The 21,444-nt window shown below is 46.0% G+C and overlaps 1 protein-coding gene across 1 annotated transcript in view; it reads left to right on the top strand.

Moving 5' to 3' along the window:
- The window catches only part of LOC134601780 (disintegrin and metalloproteinase domain-containing protein 9-like), a 145,487-nt gene that overhangs the window by 121,719 nt on the left and 2,324 nt on the right, over nucleotides 1–21,444 (top strand). The window contains exons 15-16 of the mRNA XM_063446281.1: nucleotides 4,017–4,200; nucleotides 21,287–21,367. Coding sequence (XP_063302351.1) covers nucleotides 4,017–4,200; nucleotides 21,287–21,367 — 265 coding nt within the window. The remainder of the gene's footprint in view (nucleotides 1–4,016; nucleotides 4,201–21,286; nucleotides 21,368–21,444) is intronic.

The raw sequence follows: 21,444 nt of genomic DNA, 5'->3' as shown, positions 1-21,444 counted from the left end.
ATGTGTGTCAGTATGTCTTTGTGTGTCAGCATGTCTGTGTGTCTGTGTGTCAGTATGTCTTTGTGTGTGTCTGTGTGTCAGTATGTCTGTGTGTGTGTCAGTATGTCTGTGTGTGTGTCAGTATGTCTGTGTGTGTGTCAGTATATCTGTGTGTGTCTGTATGTTTGTATGTCAGCATGTCTGTGTGTGTGTCAGTATGTCTGTGTGTGTATCTGTGTGTGTGTGTGTGCGCATTTCAGTGTGTATATATCTCTGTGTGTGTATATGTGCATACATCTCATCATTCACACACTAACACTACACACAAATACACCTCTGCATTCAAATCTCAACACTACGTACAAACACATGTCTGTGTTACACACCAAAATTATATGTAAATACACCCCTGCATTCAAAAACCAACACTACACAAATACATGCTTGCAATCACGCCAACACCACGTACAAACAAATTCCATACAAAAACCTGTTTACATTCAAACAAACAAAAACTGTTTAGTGCTAAATACAGACCTGCAAACATGGGTAAATGGTAGAGCCCCAGCTATCAATGCATTTCTGGAGTTGCACGACAGATGGGGATCTACCTTTTAATCACCCGTGCAACAGGGAGACCCCCAAAAATTCTTGCACCTCTCTACTTTAGGTCCGCCACTGCGTTGAGGTGGAGGACGTGATTGCATGCCTGGGAAGGAGGGACAGGGTCCAGGGGGCCCTAAGCAAATGCTTTGCCCAGGGTCCAGTCACTATTAAAGAAGGCCCTGCATATACGCACAAATACAACAATACAAAGCAATTACAGTAAAAGTAACACAAGCAGAATACGGCAGCATACACACCTTGAATTAAAAAAAAAAAATAGGACCGGCACGCTACAGGACATCACAATCCTATATCGGCACAGTGCTGCTAAAAGGTTGCCTACCCCTGCACTAAACCAAGAACTATAATAATGTGTTTGTCTTCTTGCAGATTCCTTATTTTGCTAGGTGTTCAGCTCATATCCTCCCTATCATTAATTTTTTCACATTAGTGTTGTTTTAAATATGAAACATACTGGTCAGACTGGTGAGATGATACTATTGTTCCTGTAGGTAACTGGTTCATGATATCGTGTGTTAATAGACCTTTATTTTCTATTATTTATCTGTTTCTGGTGTGCTCTGGGAGATATAGCAGAGTTTGACCTCTATTACTGAAATATGTATTTTTTTTTATAAATTCTTTATTTATCATTTTCTTAGTTTTTTTTTGTAGGGGTTGAAAGAAACAACATTCGCGGTACAGAATGGAAAAAGGGGGAGGGGGTACATAGGTGCATTCACTTTCACATATCGGTACTTTGAAGTATCTGTGCAACTTTTCCAATTGTTACTTTCATACCCTTATGCGTTAAGTACATTATGGATTTATGATCTGGTTTCGTAGGCTGTTTTTGGGGTAGCAGAGTGCGGGAGGGGGTGTACATTACAAAAAAATTGGCGAACTCATATAACTTCAGAGAAAACAGTAGTGTCCCTCTTATGTGTAGCATCTGTCACGGTTGTTGATAGAGTGGGGTCCCTAGTCGCGCCCCTCTTGGAGTTTCCTGGATTCAGATACCAAGAGGGTCGCCGAGTGTATCGGTAGGTATTCTGTCTTCTGCAGCATCTATAGTGCGTTGAGTACCGGTGACTCAGGGAGATGGGAGTATTTACGGTGCTGGCGGGAGCGGAGTGTGCGATGTTTGTGTTCGTGCGTTTCATGTCTTGGGTATTTCCAATTTTTGTGAGTTCGTGTTGTGGGGGAGGTATGCAAGTGGGGGGGGTGTAGGGGAGCGCTTCGGTTTTGTAATCTTTGTTTGTTGGGTTTAGGAGATATGTGAGGGGTTTGGGTAGTGGTGCTAGCGTCTGCATTATATGTAGTGCATGATGTGTGTTTGTTGTTCTGGTTCGTGAGTCACTTGTCTTTGTCTGAGTATGTGCTGTTTTCTTTTTTCTTTTTTTTTTTTAATTCTTTATTTTTGTTGTGCGTAAGTTGATAACATTCGCTGGTGAGGTACCCCAAAGGTAATCCTCTAGCGCATGAAGACAGTGAAACATAGAGGTACATGGTAAGACAAGCACATTTTTTGTGGCTATAAACAGTTTGGTTGTACATTGCTGATGCTTTAGAGTGATATAACATAACATTGTCATAAGCTGACTACAAGGGTCAACAAGTTGGTGATGTTTGAACAGGTTTAGACAATTCGAGTATAAAAGTAAAGTTAAAGTTAAACAGGTGTAAGCTTGCTTCTTGTAAGGTCAGTTATACTAAACAATAAGGTATTCATCCCTGTGCTTTGAACAGTTTAATATAAGTAGCTGGGTGTATGCTTTTTATGCTGTAGATTTTATGCAGTGCTACTGCCTGTGGTGTTGCGACCTCGACAGGGCTTAATGTCGGGCATGTTTAACGTTATATAAAAGACGTAATGATCGAGGTAAGATACCACTGGATCCTGGCAATTCAAGCTATTACGGGCTACTAAAAGGTTGGTCTAATATATGCATGAGGGTAAGCATTAAATAGGCATGTAAGCAGGGGCACTGCAGATAACGTTATTTAAAAATGAAGAATTATAAGGAGAGTGTACAAGTCCATTGCCGGGTTAGGCCTGACAAGTTTCTTTAACCTCGTCTCTGAGTGTCTGCTTGGCTCTATGTACCGTGTGTACCGCCATTGGCCCCTGCATGCTGTGAGTGGTCCTGTAGATTGCTCAGCCGATGCCCTGTACTGGTAGGCTGTCTGTGTACAGCTGCCTTCCTCCCTTGGTTGTCAGCATTCCAGGGGTCGAAGCCTTCGCTTGTTCCTCTCTCCGGACCCGTCCAGCGGCCTGTGTGTGCTGTGTGCCTTTCCGGTTGGTCCCTTCGCTGCGGGTTGGGGCTCGGAGGTTGGTGGGTGCGGCATGCAGGTTAGAGGTCTCCGGAATCTCCGAGTGGCTGAGAGGTCGGGTATACTGGCCGGTCCTACGTTTGTTTGAGCATGTGTGGGTGCTGTCTCTCAAGGGCCTTGTCAGCTTTACCGGCCATCTCGCTTTTCGGCGGCATTTTAGTCGGGAAGCCCCTCTGTTAGTTCGTGGCGGGAGTCCGCCCAAGGTTCGCCGGACCGCCGGGCGAATCCAGGCCGCAGCCGCTTTCCTCGCCATCTTGAAGGCTCAGCGCCCGGCATTGAGTTCCGTCCAGAATCCTGCGCAGAGCCGGTCAAAGAATGCCCAAGTATGTTTGGGTGGGTTGCTATGAGTGCTCTGTGTCGCAGGCCGTGCCTGTGCCGCCATCTTAACATCTCCCTTACAGGTTCGCTTCACCGCATGGTCAGTCGCTTGTTCGCGTTGTTTTGCGGGGGTAGTCTGCACCGGCAGGGACAGGGATGTCCCCCGCCGGTCCAGAGGGGGGGTTAGCGGAGCAGCGTGTGCTTCTTGCTTGCGAGCGGTTCCCATGCCGGGCGAGCGGCCGCCTCCCCCAGGCACCAGTCTCCGCTCCCGCTTAGGCCTCGTGGCCGGTTTGAGCACTCGTGTTGCTGTTAATTGCGGGATTCGTATCGGTGCATTCCGCCGGGTGTCCTGCTGCATTTTCCGGCAATGGCTATTTTACCATTATCGCCTTATTGTACAAGGATTGTGGCAAACATATAATCAAGCTCTTCGTCATTTTTGTAGATTTGTTCCTTCTAGATGATCATTTTTATATGAATGCATTGATTTATACATAATTTTTCTTATATATAACACTCAGTATGGGGCTTTTTGATTGCGTTTTTTACTGCATAATAATTGCACTAAGCGTAAATTCAGATTCCACACTCTGTTGCAATAAAACTCTCTCAGCTCAAAGCTCTTCGCCACATTCCTGTTAGGCACCAGGAACATAAAGAAATCATATATTTTTAATGAAAAACCTTGATCATGTACTCACATTTCTAGATAACTTTAGATTATATGATTACAATTACAACTTTATTCCATTTTATTTTTTTTTGTTTGTTTTCTTCAGAGATGTGATGTGTGGACGTCTTCAGTGTGAGAATGTGAGAAACATTAAAACCCCTGATAAATACACTGCAGTAATTCAGACTCCTATCAAGAACTCATTTTGCTGGGGACTAGATTTCCGGTCTAGAAACAATTCATTTGATCTTGGAGCTGTGCCGGATGGAGCACAGTGTAACAAAGGAAAGGTACTTTTCTATGTAGCTTAGTTAGAAACTCAGAAATTGCTTTCTTTCATTTATGTATCAAGCTAATGCAACAAATGGATGAAAAAAGAGAGACAATGATACAAAATTATCTAGGTTAACGTAATCATATGGGTACTGTAGATCCGGTGTACCCAAAGGGAAGATCCCCAGATGTTTTAAAACTACACCTTCCATGATGCTGTCAGGATTACAAGTTGATCCAGCACACAGTGCTGTGTCACACCTAGGACTAAGGATAATGTATAACCGGACCTTAGAATGGCCGGACTTAAGGTCTCCAAGAATAGTCAAAATACTAGCCGAGGTCAGGGACACAGAATCAGACACAAAGATGATGGACAGCCAAAAGACAAGGATTCCAGATATCAGGGAAGTCAAAACAGCCAAAGTCAAATACCAGAAAATCAAGATCATGAATGCACTCTCGGATAACCATATACATGAACCCATGACAGGGCAATGAGCAAGAGGAGAATTCTGTTTAAGTACCCCTCCTCGGGATCCGATTGGCTGTAACCAGCCTTTGACCCCAAAGGCAATTACCAGGTGTGCATGATTGCTGCTCAGCACAACTTTTCCTGTCAGGACGGCAATGCTGCTCAGCCAGGGGCGGGCTGGGGCAGGGAGGCAATTGCCCCCCAGGCCGCCCTAAATTCTTTTAAGACCGGCCACTGCAGGGCCGGTCCTAATGCTGCAGCCGCCTGAGCGCTCTGTAAAGAGCCTCAGGCGGCTGCAGCACATCTTCTTCCCTCCCCTGTAGCGTGGCCGAGCTCCTCTCCGGTCCGCGGTGCCCGGACGGAGTGATAGGAAGGTGCACACTCAGTGTGCACTTCCTGTCAGTCCGGCCGCTTACAGGAAACAGAAACTCCGCGCGGAACAGGAGTTTCTGTTTCCTGTAAGCGGCCGGACTGACAGGAAGTGCACACTGAGTGTGCACCTTCCTATCACTCCGGCCGGGCACTGCGGACCGGAGAGGAGCTCGGCCACGCTACAGGTGAGGGGGGAGTAAGTGAAGGAGAGGGGAGAGAGTAAGTGAAGGAGAGGGGGGGGGAGAGAGTAAGTGAAGGAGAGGGGGGGAGAGAGTAAGTGATGGAGAGGGGGGAGAGAGTAAGTGAAGGAGAGGGGGGGAGAGAGTAAGTGAAGGAGAGGGGGGGGAGAGAATAAGTGAAGGAGAGGGGGGGGAGAGAGTAAGTGAAGGAGAGGGGGGGAGAGAGTAAGTGAAGGAGAGGGGGGAGAGAGAGTAAGTGAAGGAGAGGGGGGGAGAGAGTAAGTGAAGGAGAGGGGGGAGAGAGTAAGTGAAGGAGAGGGGGGAGAGAGTAAGTGAAGGAGAGGGGGGGAGAGTAAGTGAAGGAGAGGGGGGGAGAGAGAGTAAGTGAAGGAGAGGGGGGGAGAGAGAGTAAGTGAAGGAGAGGGGGGGAGAGAGAGTAAGTGAAGGAGAGGGGAGAGAGTAAGTGAAGGAGAGGGGAGAGAGAGTAAGTGAAGGAGAGGGGAGAGAGAGTAAGTGAAGGAGAGGGGAGAGAGAGTAAGTGAAGGAGAGGGGAGAGAGAGTAAGTGAAGGAGAGGGGAGAGAGAGTAAGTGAAGGAGAGGGGGAGAGAGTAAGTGAAGGAGAGGAGAGAGAGTAAGTGAAGGAGAGGGGAGAGAGAGTAAGTGAAGGAGAGGGGAGAGAGAGTAAGTGAAGAAGAGGGGAGAGAGAGTAAGTGAAGGAGAGGGGAAAGAGAGTAAGTGAAGGAGGAGGAGGAGAGTAAGTGAAGGAAGGGGGGGAGTAAGTGAAGGAAGGGGGGGGAGAGTAAGTGAAGGGGGGGAGAGAGTAAGTGAAGGAGGGGGGGAGTAACAGCAGGAGGAGGGGGGAGTAAGAAGAACACATGGAGGGGGGTGAGGAGGACACAGGGAGGAGAGGGGGTAAGAAGAACACATGGAGGGTGGGTGAGTGTAAGAAGAGACTGCTAGGGGAGGGTGGGGGAGAGGAGAGACCACTAAGGGACAAGGGAGAGCTTTAAGGGACAGCTCTATAGGACAGGGGGCAAGACAGGGAGCTCTTTCACACTACGCGCGCACACACACACACACACACAATGCATCCCTATACATACACAGAAACACACAATGCATCCCTACACAAACAGAAACACAACATGCTTCCCTTACACACAGAGAAACACACAATGCATCCATTACACACACACAATGCAACCCTCACACAATGCATCCTTTGCACACATACACAGAAACACACAATGCAAACCCTAACACACACACTGCTTTTCTTACATACACACAGAAACACAATGCATCTCTTACACACACTCGATGCACACACATACAGACACACACCTTGCATCCCTTATGCATACAAACACAGATTCACGCAATGCATCCCTTACACACAACCAGAAACACACAATACATCCCTTATACACAAATAGACACTGCTTCCACTACACACAAACACACTGCATCACCTGCACAAACTGGTATCCCTATACACTACATACCATAAGCACACATATTGGATCCTCTACAATAACACATAACACATCCCCTACACACTCCACTCCCTGTGAGCGAACTCATGGGTGGGTGGAACATATAAGTGGACTTATTAGTGGGCCTTGTGGGCATACTCACCGTCAGGCCCTGGGGCCCAGACCTTGAGCTGTGTAAGGGGCCCCCCAAAAATGGAGCTGCTTCCAATTCTCCCAGAACATTGAATTTTGTGACCACAGTTGCAAACCGCCTCCAGAGATCCTGTGCTACACCAGACCAGTGGAACCAAACTGCAGCCCATCATCATCCTCATCTGGTTGTAAGTAATCTAGTATAGTAATAGTGACACTAATCTATAATTTACCTCACATTAAAGGGACACTATAGTCCCCAGACCCACTTCAGCTTAATGAAGTGGTTCTGGTGTCTATAGCCGGTCCCTGCAGGCTTTTTAATGTAAGCAGCACTGGCGTTAGTTCGTATGGCAGATCATATGGGTGGGGCATTGTGATGTCACATGGGGGGCGGCAAATTCAGCTGTTCCCCATGCAGCCACAGGTGCCGCTGTGCTGGGAGATTGTGATTACTCTTCACTTCCTCCCAGCTTACAGAGCAGCACATGGGAGAGAGAGAGGAGGAGGCATTATTTAATCTTACAACAAATCCAGTAAGCAAACCTTTATAAATTTGGAGGGGATCAGCTCTGTTTCATAGTTACATAGTTACATAGTTAGATAGCTGAAAAGAGACTTGCGTCCATCAAGTTCAGCCTTCCTCACACCTGTTTTTTGCTGTTGATCCAAAAGGCAAAAAAAAAAAAAAAAAAACCCAGTTTGAAGCACAATTTTGCAACAAGCTAGGACAAAAAATTCCTTCTTGGCTCCAGAATGGCAGTCAGATTTATCCTTGAATCAAGCAGTTATTACCCTACATTGAAAGATTATATCCTTGAATATTCTGTCTTTGCAAGTATGCATCTAGTAGCTGTTTGAACATCTGTATGGACTCTGATAAAACCACTTCTTCAGGCAGAGAATTCCACATCCTGATTGTTCTTACAGTAAAAAAACCTTTCCTTTGCCTTAGATGAAATCTTCTTTCTTCTAGTCTAAACGCATGACCTCGTGTCCTATGTAAAGTCCGGTTTGTGAATAGATTTCCACACAATGGTTTGTATTGGCCTAGAATATATTTGTATAATGTTATCATATCCCCTCTCAGGCGACGTTTTTCTAAACTAAATAGGTTTAAATTTGTTAACCTTTCTTCATAGCTGATATGTTCCATTTCTTTTATTAATTTTGTAGCCCGCCTCTGCACTTTTTCTAGTGCCATGATATCCTTCTTTAGAACAGGTGCCCAAAATTGCACAGCATATTCAATATGTGATCTTACCAGTGATTTATAGAGAGGCAAAATAATATTTTCGTCCCGAGAATGAATGCCCTTTTTCATGCATGACAATACCTTACTGGCCTTGGCCACTGCTGATTGACATTGCACATTGTTGCATAGTTTGTTGTCTATAACAATTCCCAAGTCCTTTTCGTGTGTTGTTATCCCTAATTCACTTCCATTAAGGGTATACGTTGCTTGTGTATTCTTTACGCCGAAGTGCATAACTTTGCATTTTTCAACATTAAATTTCATCTGCCATTTGAGTGCCCAGTCCTCCAGTCTATCTAAATCCTTCTGCAGCAAAGTAATATCTTGCTCACATTGTATTATTTTACAAAGTTTTGTGTCATCTGCAAACACTGAAACATGACTTTCAATGCTGTCTTCAAGATCATTTATAAAAATGTTAAATAGAAGGGGTCCCAGAACAGACCCCTGAGGGACACCACTTGCCACCTCTGTCCAGCTTGAAAATTTACCATTAACGACAACTCTTTGTATTCTGTTTTTAAGCCAATGTTCTACCCAAGAACAAGCATTTTCATCGAGACCGATTTCCTTGAGTTTGAACACTAATCTTTTGTGTGGAACTGTATCAAATGCCTTGGCAAAATCCAAATAGATCACATCCACTGCAACACCCTGATCTATACTTCTACTTACTTCTTCGTAGAACGCAATCAAGTTAGTTTGACATGACCTGTGCTTCATAAAACCGTGCTGATTTTTGCTGATAACCATATTCTTCTCAAGGAATTCTTGAATATTATCCCTTAATAACCTTTCAAATATTTTACCAGCCACAGAAGTTAAGCTCACAGAAGTTAACAGAAGTTTCCACAGTTTATTCGTGTTTACTCTGATGTCTGTATTAATATTGAGGGATTTCTAAGTAGTAACATCAGTGTGTGTCAGCAGGGCCAGCCGTTGGGGTGTGCAAGCTGTGCGATCACGCAGGGTGCCATGACAACAGAGGCGCCCGGCGGACAAAACACAGCTCACAAGTTGGGGACACCAGCATATTCAATTTAAACGATTCGCTGGTGGTCCACTGATGCGCACCAGCAGTAGGTGCAGTCAGATTATATCCTCCCCCTCGTGGTTCCGGTGCTCAGTTAGTGAGTGAGAGCACAGGCTCAGAGATTCTCAGCCTGCGCTCTGACAACATTGAAAGTCAGAGCTGTGAAGGAGCGGGTATGTCAAAGAGCTACTCAATATCCGTTATAAAACCAGGAAAAGGTGGGCATGGATGGTGAACTGATTTGGTGGTGCAATGGGCCACTTGACTGGTTTTGTCCCCCAGGCCTAAGGCTGCCAGCCCTCCCCTGTGCTCGGCACAACTTTTCCTGTCAGGACGGTAATGTTGCTCAGCACAACTTTTCCTGTCAGGACGGTAAATGCCATTAACCACATTTTCATGTGCAGATGAATACGTGACAGATGCTTCATCATTCTAAAGGCTTGCAAAGCATCATGCAAGTTTTACAACATCTTGGGATCTACCTTTTGGGTAGCCCTACTTCTATTATGGAATTTGATACTCATTATAAAGGCAATTCCCCAGAGATTTAAGATAATATTTTATTTACATGTGAGGATTATAAAATATAATCCTAATGTGAATATGGGCACACTATAGTGATGCTTGCAACCAGTTTACACCTTTGTTGGTTCAATTTTTCATACACAAAATGTGAGTGAAAATGAGCTCTGGTGAGGTTGCATATATGGGGAAGACTAACCTTATTTACAGCTACATACTGGATGCAACCACCTGCTAAAGCTAAGCCAACATTAGCTTACCATATTCAGGGCCTGAGCTGCTGCTCATGCGAACACGTGTAGTTGCATAGAGCCTGTCTATTCAATTACAAACCAGGAATGCTCACTGGGTGCTCATATTGTAACAACACATCCCTCCACAGTGAGGGCTTGGGAGCAGCTCTGATATGTACTTGATTAGGCAGTTCACCATGCTGCATTACCCTTCATGATGAGGAGGTAAAGTTGATTCAAAAAGGCATGGAAAGGGGCGGAGCTAGCAGCGCAACGAAGAGGCCGCCATTTCGAGCAGCTCCGAGCATCCAGGGCCTTTCAGAGCGGCTAACGCACAACCAATAGCCCATCAGCCGAAAAGATCGACGGGTACTTACCCCCGACACCCGACGGAACCGGCAGATGCCTTTTATACAAAAATCGGGCACAAAACGCCGCGTCAAGGGACCTGGGGCCTACCGCACGCGCGACCTGACTCTCACAAGGGAACTAACGTTGTGGCTCGGGACGAACCCCTGCTACACAGAAGAGGACTTCTACACCCCAGAAGAAATGGGACGGAGATCCCTCAAACCAGCCTCAGGCACCTCCATACCGCACAAAGACATCGGCAGCATGCTACAGTCCCCTCCACCGCCGCGGACCCGCAACATGAGGCCAGCCTCACCCGGGCGGTCGGAAGATGGCGACTCCATGCATAACGGAGCCACAGCAGACACTGACAGCTCGCACACACAGAATGCCGAGGACTCAAACCCAGCCTCCAAGAAGGATATCCAGTTAATGTTGATCAGCCTTCAAACAAACTTACAATCAATGTGGCAAGCGGATTTGAAAGGGCTAGCAGCGGAGGTTCAGGCACTATCAGCTCGCACACAGACGGCGGAACAAGAGGTGAGAGACCTGCGCCATGATCTCACAGACACAGTCGCCCAAATTCAAACAGCACAAGCTAACGTTAACAGACAAATCAATGTCTTAGACGACAGAGGCAGGAGAAAAAATATTAAAATTCGGGGAGTGTCTGAAGCGGTACCATTGGAGGAACTACCTCATTTTATAAGGCGTCTGGTGGCTTCTCTTCTTCACACTAAGCAGGCAAAACTATTTACCTTCGACGGCGTATACCGCATCGCCAAACCACGACAAGCACCACAGACAGCCCCACGCGACATTATACTGAGATGTCAGTCGCTAACGGATAAAATATCCCTAATGGCAGCTATTAAGGGGAAACCATCACACGTCTTTGAAACACACCAAATCAACTTTTTCCAAGACCTGAGCAGGGACACCCTACTATGGCGCAAGAGCATGCAATCAATAACGTCCGCACTGCAAACAGCAGGCCTTCCGTATAGATGGGCGACCCCCAGAGCGCTATGGGTGACTAAGGGCGAAGACCACTTCAAGCTCACTAACCCAGGAGAAGGCCCTGCCCTGCTGACAACGCTGGGGCTGTCATCGTCCAAAGACCAACCTGGACCTATAACTTAAATCTATTGTGACTATAAGCTGTAAACCATACTAACACCTAACTCATATTATGTTTATTGTTATACTGTTTCACCAAGTTATCCTTAAACCCCCCAACTCACACCCAATCATATCGCCTAGACACGACTAGAAGACCCCATTGAGATACGACGGAGTTAAAAAGGAGGCCCCACACCCGGAAAGCGAACACCCTCCCCCCCCCCTAATGCCCTGGGGTTAGAGGGCATAACACAAGCACGGAACACCCACTCAAGCCAATAACTCACCCAAGGGGCACTACAGAGCCCACGTATGCACCTAACCTAGGCTCCAAGAGTCGGGCTACGCACCTACATTAGTCTAAACATAGACCACTAACAAGACCCCACTACCCACACCATCACTGCACCAAACTTCATTCATACCACGCAAAGGGATGGGGATATAGCAAGCCAAACCCTTTGCCGATTTACGCCCAAGCACCCCACGGGGTGGACAAGAATCTAAAAACTACCCTCACCATAGACATGGAAAACACCACCGTTGTGACCACTAACCCTCTATAACAAAATGTGCAAGCTATGCTTTAGCCTAACCTCAAAGAATTTGCAATGTTTAAGTGACTGTCATTCATGCTGTTGTGGCATTTATACGACTGCTTGTATCTATTTCAATGCACCAAAAATAAAGAATTTAAAATAAATTTAAAAAAAGGCATGGAAAAGAAAAAGCATTTTTGGATGTGACATTGAGTGTGAAAGTGAAATCAGGAGAGGTAACGAACAAGCATACTCAAAAACGCAATCACAACCACATTAGCTCTCTACAAAAATACATCACTTATAGACAGATTGACACTCCGCAACCACAAATACAGACTCTTAGCATATATAATTTTGTATTCACGCTCACGGGATCCCTCTATTAACGCACACTTGCACCAGGGCCAGATTAAAAGCCCAGTGGGTCTGGTGCTGACAATTATGATGGGCTTAATTACAAAATCTTATTGACCTAAAACAGTCCTACATCCTAAGCGTCATGTATCTGATAGAGTTGGTACTGGAGGGAAACTAATAGGATGCAGCTATGAGAAAACACATACCCTATGCTAATCTCACACTTTCATCTTTCAAGTAAACCCATACCCCCTAACAGCAGTGTCCAGTAAAGTAGGAAGTCTATGGATGGGGTAAAAGGGTGGGCAACTGACACAAATCACATAACCAGAACTGCCAAAAGGGCGAACATACACAAAAAGGGGGCATGTCTGTGATTTTTTTTCTTTTATACTAGGGGACATTGAGACACTTGGGGGCACTCTGAGACTAGCGGATTCTGAGAGACACTATGGGCACTAAGAGACAGGGGGCACTGAGACACTGATACATAGGGGACACTGGAGACTTGGGTACAGGTCGAAACGTTACGGTGTCCAATAAACCTCCTTAAATCTATCACAGTGAGTGCCTGAGATTTTTTCTTTTATACTAGGGGACACTGAGACACTAGGAGACATGGGGAAACTGGGAGACATTGGGACATTGGGAGACTAGGAAACACTGAGACACTAGGGACACTGGCACACTACGGACACTGAGAGACACCAGGGACACTGGAAGACATGGGGATACTGAGATACTGGGGACACTGGCTGGGAATGGGGACACTGGGAGTGCCCCATGTCTACCAGGTCTCAAAGTCGCCCAGTGTCCCCATGTGTCTCTCAGTGTCCCCATGTCGCCCAGTGTCCCCTAGTGTTTGTATCCCCATGTCTCCCAGTGTCCCCATGTCACTAGGACACTAGAGGACACTTAGAGACATGGGGACACTGGCACACTACAGACACTGAGAGACACCAGGGACACTGGGATACATGGGGACACTAGGGACACTGGCTGGGAGACATGGGGACACAGACTAGGGGTCACTGGGAGACATGGGGTCACTGTGTCCCTAGGGTCTCGGGGTCCCTATATCTCCCAGTGTCCCTATGTCTCAGCGTCCCCAAGTCTCTCACCGTCCTCATGTCTCACAGGCTCAGTAGTGCTGTCTGGACTCTCTGTGCATAGATGCTCCCCCACTGATCAGTGAATAGAGAGAGGCAGGGAGGGAGATGCTGTAATTTCTTATCCCTGCCTCTCTCCACACAAACAGCGACCCCACCTGGCGGGTGCTGGTATTGCAGAAAAATGTCTGTTTATACTGAGACAGACCATTTGTATTGCCGGTATTACTGTAGCACTGGCTAGGCAGCCTCAAGTATCTGAGAAATACCTGGCAACCATAAGAAATATATGAGAAATACCTGACAACCCTAAGAGTAGTGTGTGTAAAAAAAAATATATATATATATATATTTTTTTTTATAAAATCAATGGGCCTGGGCCTAGAGTGGCAGCTCCATCAGCCCCTATGTTAATCCGGCCTTGACTTGCACCACATGCCACAGAGAGATACTCTGTGATACTCATACTGAGGGTGACCCCCGCCTGCTTACTGCACTGCTGGACCTTCAATGTCCTGTTATGGTTATAATGAGGGTGACTCCCTCCTGCTGCCTGCACTGCAGTGTCTTGTTATATTCATAATACGGCTGACCCTTACTGCCGCCAGCACTGCTGTACCTAGAGTGTCCTGTTATATTCATACTGAGGGTGACCCCCTCCCCTGCTGGCCTATACTGCATGGTATGCTTGTGCTTGTTGGGTGACCCCCTCTTGCACGCTGGGTGACCCCCCAGCTGGCCGCACCAGGTACCACACTGACAGTGTTACCTCTATGGCAGTGATACAATCACGGCCGACGGAGCAGATTTCCGTGCCCAGAAGGTCCCGTGAGATATTCTGCTACAAGTGACAAATTTTTGTCCAGACAGTTTAGATAACCTTCCAGCTGAAGTGGTAGAGGTTAACACAGTAAAGGAGTTTAAGCATGCGTGGGATAGGCATAAGGCTATCCTAACTATAAGATAATGCCAGGGACTAATGAAAGTATTTAGAAAACTGGGCAGACTAGATGGGCCGCTTACATACTGGATGAAATAGCATCCAGGGAATTGCCTGTTCTTCTGGATAATGTTATAGACTATATAATTCTTATTGACAACCGTATTAGAGAGAGGCGTAGTCAAAGACGGATGAATACACAGGTGTTACCTGCTCTACCCAGTACTACGGGGTTAACTGGGGCTGAAAGAGCGTATAGTTATGTCTTTATTGTGGAAAGAGGGGGCACCACTGTAGTACCTGCCCTAAATTACAGGGAAACTTCAGCACCTAAGGCCTAGAGAGGGGTCGGCCTTGGGTGTTGTGACTTTGTCCCCTCATATGTCCATCTCCAGACCGTTTATTACGGTTTCACTTTTGGTCAATAAAACCACTATAACAATCAAAGCCTTGATCGATTCAGGTGCGGCAGACAACCTTATGGATGAAAACTTTGCTAAAACCGCAGCCTTGACTTTGATCCAAAAGGCCACACCCTTGGCCGTTGAGGCCATAGATGGTAGACCACTTGAGAAAGCTCTGGTGACCCATGAAACCCAAGAAATAGTTATGTCTGTGGATGCTTTGCACAAGGAAAGGTTAACCTTCCAAATAATTGACTCCCCTACTTCTTCCATCGTTCTAGGTTTTCCCTGGTTAGTTAAACACAACCCAGAACTTGATTAGGGTTGTTTAGATATACTCTCCTGGGGGGAATCTTGTCAACGAGACTGTATGGCCCATGTATGTCCTGTTTGTTTACTCAATGTGCCCACGGCTAAACCGCTTTCTGTTTCTGTCCCTTCTGTGAATGCAGACCTTGCATTGGTTTTTGAAAAAAGGGAGGGAGGTAACCTACCTCCACACTGTGACTATGACTGTGCCATAAACCTTTTACCAGGTACAATGCCACCTAGGGGTAAGGTCTACCCTCTTTCTGAAAAAGAAAATCAGGTTATGGAGGAGTATATACGGGAATCCTTGAGGAAAGGTTTTATCAGAAGGTCCTCCTCTCCTGCTGGTGCTGGTTTCTTTTTCATTGCCAAGAAAGAGGGTGACGTAAGGCCATGCATAGATTACAGGGGTCTGAACAATATAACAATCAAGAACGCTTATCCTATCCCTCTCATCACTGAGTTTTTTGATCGTGTCAAAGGTTCTAGATATTTTACTAAACTAGACCTCAGAGGGGCTTACAACCTTGTTCGTATAAAGGAGAATGATGAGTGGAAAACAGCGTTCAATACACGTAGTGGACATTATGAGTATCTAGTCATGCCTTTTGGACTGTGTAATGCTCCTGCTGTGTTTCAGGACCTCATAAATGATGTCCTTAGGGATCTACTGCATGTCTGTGCCGTGGTATACCTTGATGACATACTTGTATATTCTCCTGATTTAAAGTCACACCATACTCATGTGAGGATGGTGCTTAAGAAATTGTTGCAGAACGATCTTTATTGCAAGTTAGAAAAATGTTTGTTCGACCAGACTTCTGTGCAATTCCTAGGGTATGTCATTTCTGAACAGGGATTCAGCATGGATCCTTCTAAATTGGAAGCCATACTGTCCTGGCCTCTTCCCCAAGGACTTAAAGCAATACAGCGCTTTATAGGGTTTTCCAATTATTATCGGAAGTTTATTAAAAACATTTCACCACTTATTTCCCCTATTACGAAACTAACTAAAAAAGGTTTGCACCCCAGGGTTTGGACTCCTGAAGCCCTTGAGGCCTTCGAGACTCTCAAAAAGGCATTTGCAAAGGAGGCCTGGGCCTTCCGGACATCAGAACGTACTATAGGGCCTCGACTCTAGCACAGGGCGTACACATCCTGAGACTCCAGAATGATTCTCTCACACCTCTGTGGCTGCCACTAGAAGACGCCTATCTAAGCCCACACAACACGTCCCGTATGCTATGGTCCAATGCCCCCGCCAAGCTAGAGGGAACGTACTTGTCCCAATGTTCCCGCTTCCTGCTGGGCTCATGGCGGACTTGGAGCCACCTGATTGTGGACCAGCGCCTGCTCTTCAAGGAAGCGCCGCTGGAAACCATGACCGTTTTTTCCCCAGACCTACCCCTGGCGAGATGGAAAGATAGGGGCATCTATAAAGTAAAGGACTTACTGGTGGGGGACAGGATTCAAACATTCCCTGATCTCCAACTAAAGTTTACCCTACCCCAGCGGGATATGTACCTGTATCTCAGAACAAAAAACATTTTACTACCCCATACTTGCGGAATCAAAGAGGTATCCCGAGACCTACCCCTGCTGCCCACTCAGGTCCTCTCCACTAAGCTAGGGAAGCCCCTGTCTATGTGTTATAATGCCCTACTAGAGGGTCAGGCAGGTGACGCACGAACCTATATGACGCAATGGGAGAAGGAACTAGGTTGCCAACTAACACTGGCCCAATGGTATGAGGCACTGACAAACACGAAAAAAGCCTCCAAGGGCCTCTCGCTATGGGAGGCATACTGCAAAATAGCCATGAGATGGTACCTTGTCCCACACAAACTAGCAAGCATCTACACAGGTTCCTCTGGGCTTTGCTGGAGGTGCGAGGGGGGAGTGGGCACCATGATACACATGTTTTGGGAATGTCAGGCTTTAGGTTCACTCTGGAAACAAATACAAGGCCTTATTGAGAATACTACCGGCCTCTTGATTCCGCTGAAACCAGAACATTACTTATTACATATGATATCTGGGCTCTCACTGCACCCCCACAGGAAAGTACTAATTAACATACTTACGGTGACAAAAATCCTAATAGCCCAACATTGGAAAAGCAAAATAGTACCCACACTGGTGGCTATCACAGAGAGAGTGGATAGTATAAGCTCCCTTGAGCGCATGGCCAGCAGGATCTGGGATGGGGAATGCAGGTACGAAAAAGACTGGGCAAGCTGGAACCTCAGACCCTGACTCCCACTGTCTAGATGTGCACCCCAGGCTGTAGGTATTAACGACCACGAACCAGACCCGTTTAACTGATGTTATAGCATCCAGAGAATGACTACAACTGTTTATGAGAGGCTAACTAGACCGAGCAGGAAAAGGGTAGCAAGGCTGGGGACCCTCAGTCTCCAATCCAAGTTCATTCCCCCCCCCACCCCCACCAATGCTCCTGACCCCTTCCCCCAAGTTCTGCCAACACATTACCAAAAGTAAGAAATTCGAACCTAGGTATAAGGCAACACAACTCAGGAGCACACAGATACCCGACGTTATAAATAAAGAGCATATACGGACTGTTCCATGATGCATAAATTGTACTGTTCAAATGGCATTGTTACTGAATTCACATTGACATGTAAACCTGATATAACCGACAATGTCTGCAATGTATGTTTGTTCATGCTGTTGGCAAATAAAGATTATATATGGAAAAAAAAAGGCATTTGCCACTGCCCCTGTGCTACACCATCCTGATCCTTCCCTTCCCTTTGTTATGGAAGTGGACGCTTCTGAATCAGGTGTAGGAGCAGTGTTGTCCCAAAGATTATCGTATGACCAACCCCTCCATCCCTGTTGTTACTTTTCTAAAAGGCTGTCTGATTCAGAAAAGAATTACGACGTCGGGAACAGGGAACTATTGGCTATTGTGATGGCTTTTAAAGAATGGAGGTACTTATTAGAGGGATCTAGACACAAAATTTTGGTTATAACTGATCACAAGAATCTCTCCTATATAGCAGATGCTAAAAGATTGTCCTCTCGGCAGGCTAGATGGTCTTTATTTCTTTCACGCTTTCAGTACGTTATTAATATAGGCCCAGTTACCATAATGTCAAAGCTGATGCTACCTCTCGACAGTACAAACCTTTGGAGTCTATTGCCCCCGCTCCCGAACCCATTGTACCTGCGTCTCAGATAATAGCTGCTACTCGTTTGGTTATTTTGTCTACTTTTCTTGACAGTATCAAGACATACCAAACCCAAGCACCCTCTGAGACACCTGTTGGTAGACTATACGTGAAAGTAAAAGACAGAAAAAAGTTGTTCGCTTTATTTCACACCGCCAAAACTGCTGGTCATCTGGGGATTACCAAGACGTACAAGGGTCTCCTTCAACAGTTTTGGTGGCCTTCACTTAAACAAGACGTGGTGGATTATGTGCAGGCTTGTCGTGTCTGTACACAGTGTAAGTCGCCTAATGTTAAACCCCGGGGCCTCCTGATGCCCCTATCTGTACCCAAGAAACCCTGGACCCACTTATCCATGGATTTTATTGTGGATCTTCCTTCCTCTGATGGACAGACAGTAATTTTGACTGTGACAGATAGGTTCTCTAAAATGGCGCACTTTATTCCGCTTAGGAAACTTCCTTCTGCGGTTCAGTTGGCTCAGGTGTTTGCCAAAGAGGTGTTCCGGTTACATGGTATACCACTGGATATCGTATCCGACAGGGGTTCTCAATTTGTCTCTCGGTTTTGGAAGGGCTTTTGTCCTGAGATGGAGATCTCCTTGTCGTTTACGTCCTCCTATCATCCACAATCTAATGGAGCTGCTGAATGGGCTAATCAGTCTGTGGAGTTGTATTTACGCTGCTTCACAAATGCACACCAAGACAACTGGTCTCATCTTCTTCCCTGGGCTGAATTCGCCAGGAATACTGTGACTCATTCGTCTACTGGCCTAAGTCCTTTTATGGTTGCTTATGGGTTCCAACCCTCTGTCCTTCCCGGTGTATTCTCCGACAAGCTTTTGACGAGCACCTCGCCTCCTTTCGGAAGATGTGGGATCAGGTCCATGTTGCTCTCTCTCGTGATCGCCGTAGGTGTGCGGCTCCTTCTTATGCTCCGGGTGATAAGGTTTGGTTGTCCTCTAGGAATCTCCGCCTCAGGGTTCCCTCGATGAAATTTGCGCCCAGGTTCCTTGGCCCCTATAGGGTATTGCGTAGGGTGAATCCCGTGTCCTACTCCCTGGCCTTGCCTCCTTCCATGCGTATACCTAACAAGTTTCACACCTCCCTTTTGAAGCCTTTGCTCTGTAATCGGTTCTCTGGTCCTCTCAGGCGACCCGATTCCCTCCGCGCGGTCTCTAGTGACGTATACGAGGTGGCTGCTCTCCTCGATACTCGTTTTTCTCGGTGTCGGTTGCAGTACCTGGTGGATTGGAAGGGTTATGGTCCTGAGGAGCGGTCTTGGGTTTCTGTCTCTGATTTGCACGCACCCTCTTTGGTCCGCTCCTTTCATGCGCGGTTTCCTTTGAAGCCTTCGGCGTCCCGCCCTCCGGGCTGTCCTCGAGGAGGGGGAATGTCAGGGTCTCCCCTTCCTATGCCTGTTGGCAAGCGGCGTCCTCACAGCCTCGGACGCTGCTCGCATCCTCCTTCTTGTCTCCCGGCGGCAGCGTGTATAACGCTGCACGCTGGGAGACCGCGCATTTATGCTAACGCCGGGGTCAGCCACATGACCCGGCGTTAAAGTCACAGTGACAATCACAGTGGGAGGTATAGATATCTCCCACGTGTGATTGTTAATTCTGATTGGAAGTTATCCAATCAGAATTAACCACAGGGTTTAAATACTTACCTTTCCTGTCCCTCAGTGCCCTGTTGTGGTCTTTGGTTACCTGTATTGCTGTTTGCTTGTGTTTCTCTCTGGTTACCGATTATTTGGCTTGTTCCTCCGACTCTCCTGTATTCTCCATCCCTTTGACTTCGGCTTGTTTCACGTTCTGTTTTCTGGCTCCCCTTACTCGGCTTGTCTCCTGACTATTCTTGGTGTGCTTTACCCGGCCATTCTAAGGACCGGTACTGCACCTTTTCCTCTCTGTGACCTGTTAGCATGTTAGGTTCCCCGAATCGTGACACAACTACAGCCTATTGAATTTGTTTTGATGAGTAGAATCATTACCTTCAGGCCTTTTGCTATGAACACTGTCTTTTCAGAGAAAATGCAGTGTTTACATTACAGCCTAGTGATAACTTCACTGGCCACTCCTAAGATGTCTGTTAGAGATCCTTCCTGGGTCATTGCTGCCTAAAATGCATCAAAACATTCAGTGTCTCCTCCCTCTGCATGCAGACACTGAACTTTCGTCATAGAGATTCATTGATTCAATTCATCTCTATGAGGAGATGCTGAATGTCCAGGGCTGTGTTTGAATTGTGCTGGCTCTGCCCCTGATCTGCCTCTGTCAGTCTCAGCCAATCCTATGGGAAAGCATTGTGATTGGATCAGGCTACCACTTCTGCTGATGTCAGCCGGCAGTGGGTAGGTCTAAAGGAAACATGAACAAAGTGAGCAGCTCCAGACTTGAATACAAGTAAGATTTTACTATATTTAGGGAGGCATGAGGGGACCAGGTATGCTAGATGGTGGTTTTAACCCTATAGGGTCAGGAATACATGTTTGTGTTCCTGACCCTATAGTGTTCCTTTAAATCATTTAATCTTACAAATCCGGATAAAGAGAGCTACTTGTGGTCGATATCTGCACTCTCAAAAACAATATGGGATTAATGGCTAAATACATTTAAATCAATCCAATAAGAGATTGCAGACCAAAAATATGTACATTAATTATATTTAATCCCTAGCTAAAAATAAGAGATTTAGAGGGTTATCCCTAGATCTAGACGACAACTCAACACGAGGCTAGTTATACTCTCCTCATCTACACTCCTCTCCTTGATAATATAAAGGTTTTTTCTTTCATTTTTTCTTTGTACTGCTTTCTTTGTCTGTCTTTTCTCTTATTGTATATTTTATTTATTTATCCCTTGACATTGAACAAATATTACACACAATATTTAAAAAAAATGTCTTGGGATGTTATGTAAAAGTGTTTGGAGGTTTTTGGCGACTGATAATACTAGATTTCGGCATACCAGCTATTATGTATCAGGAACCATTGTTAGTTTTGAAGTTGAAATGTGAAGTAAGCCATCATTGATCTTCCTTAATACATGCTTTTTTTTTTTTATTTATTAAGATTTGCATGAAACAAACGTGTGTGGATGTTTCAGTTTTGGGATATGATTGCGATGTTGAAAAGAAGTGTGGAGGAAATGGGGTGAGTAAATCAATGATCAAGATACAAGATACAGATAAAACCAGTAAAACAAAAAGCAGATTATGACACTATTACTA

The sequence above is a fragment of the Pelobates fuscus genome, chromosome 3 (assembly GCF_036172605.1).
Source record: "Pelobates fuscus isolate aPelFus1 chromosome 3, aPelFus1.pri, whole genome shotgun sequence".
Lineage (NCBI taxonomy): Eukaryota > Metazoa > Chordata > Amphibia > Anura > Pelobatidae > Pelobates > Pelobates fuscus.
The sequence above is the reverse complement of the archived record's forward strand: the minus strand, read 5'-3'. Positions and strand labels throughout refer to the sequence as shown.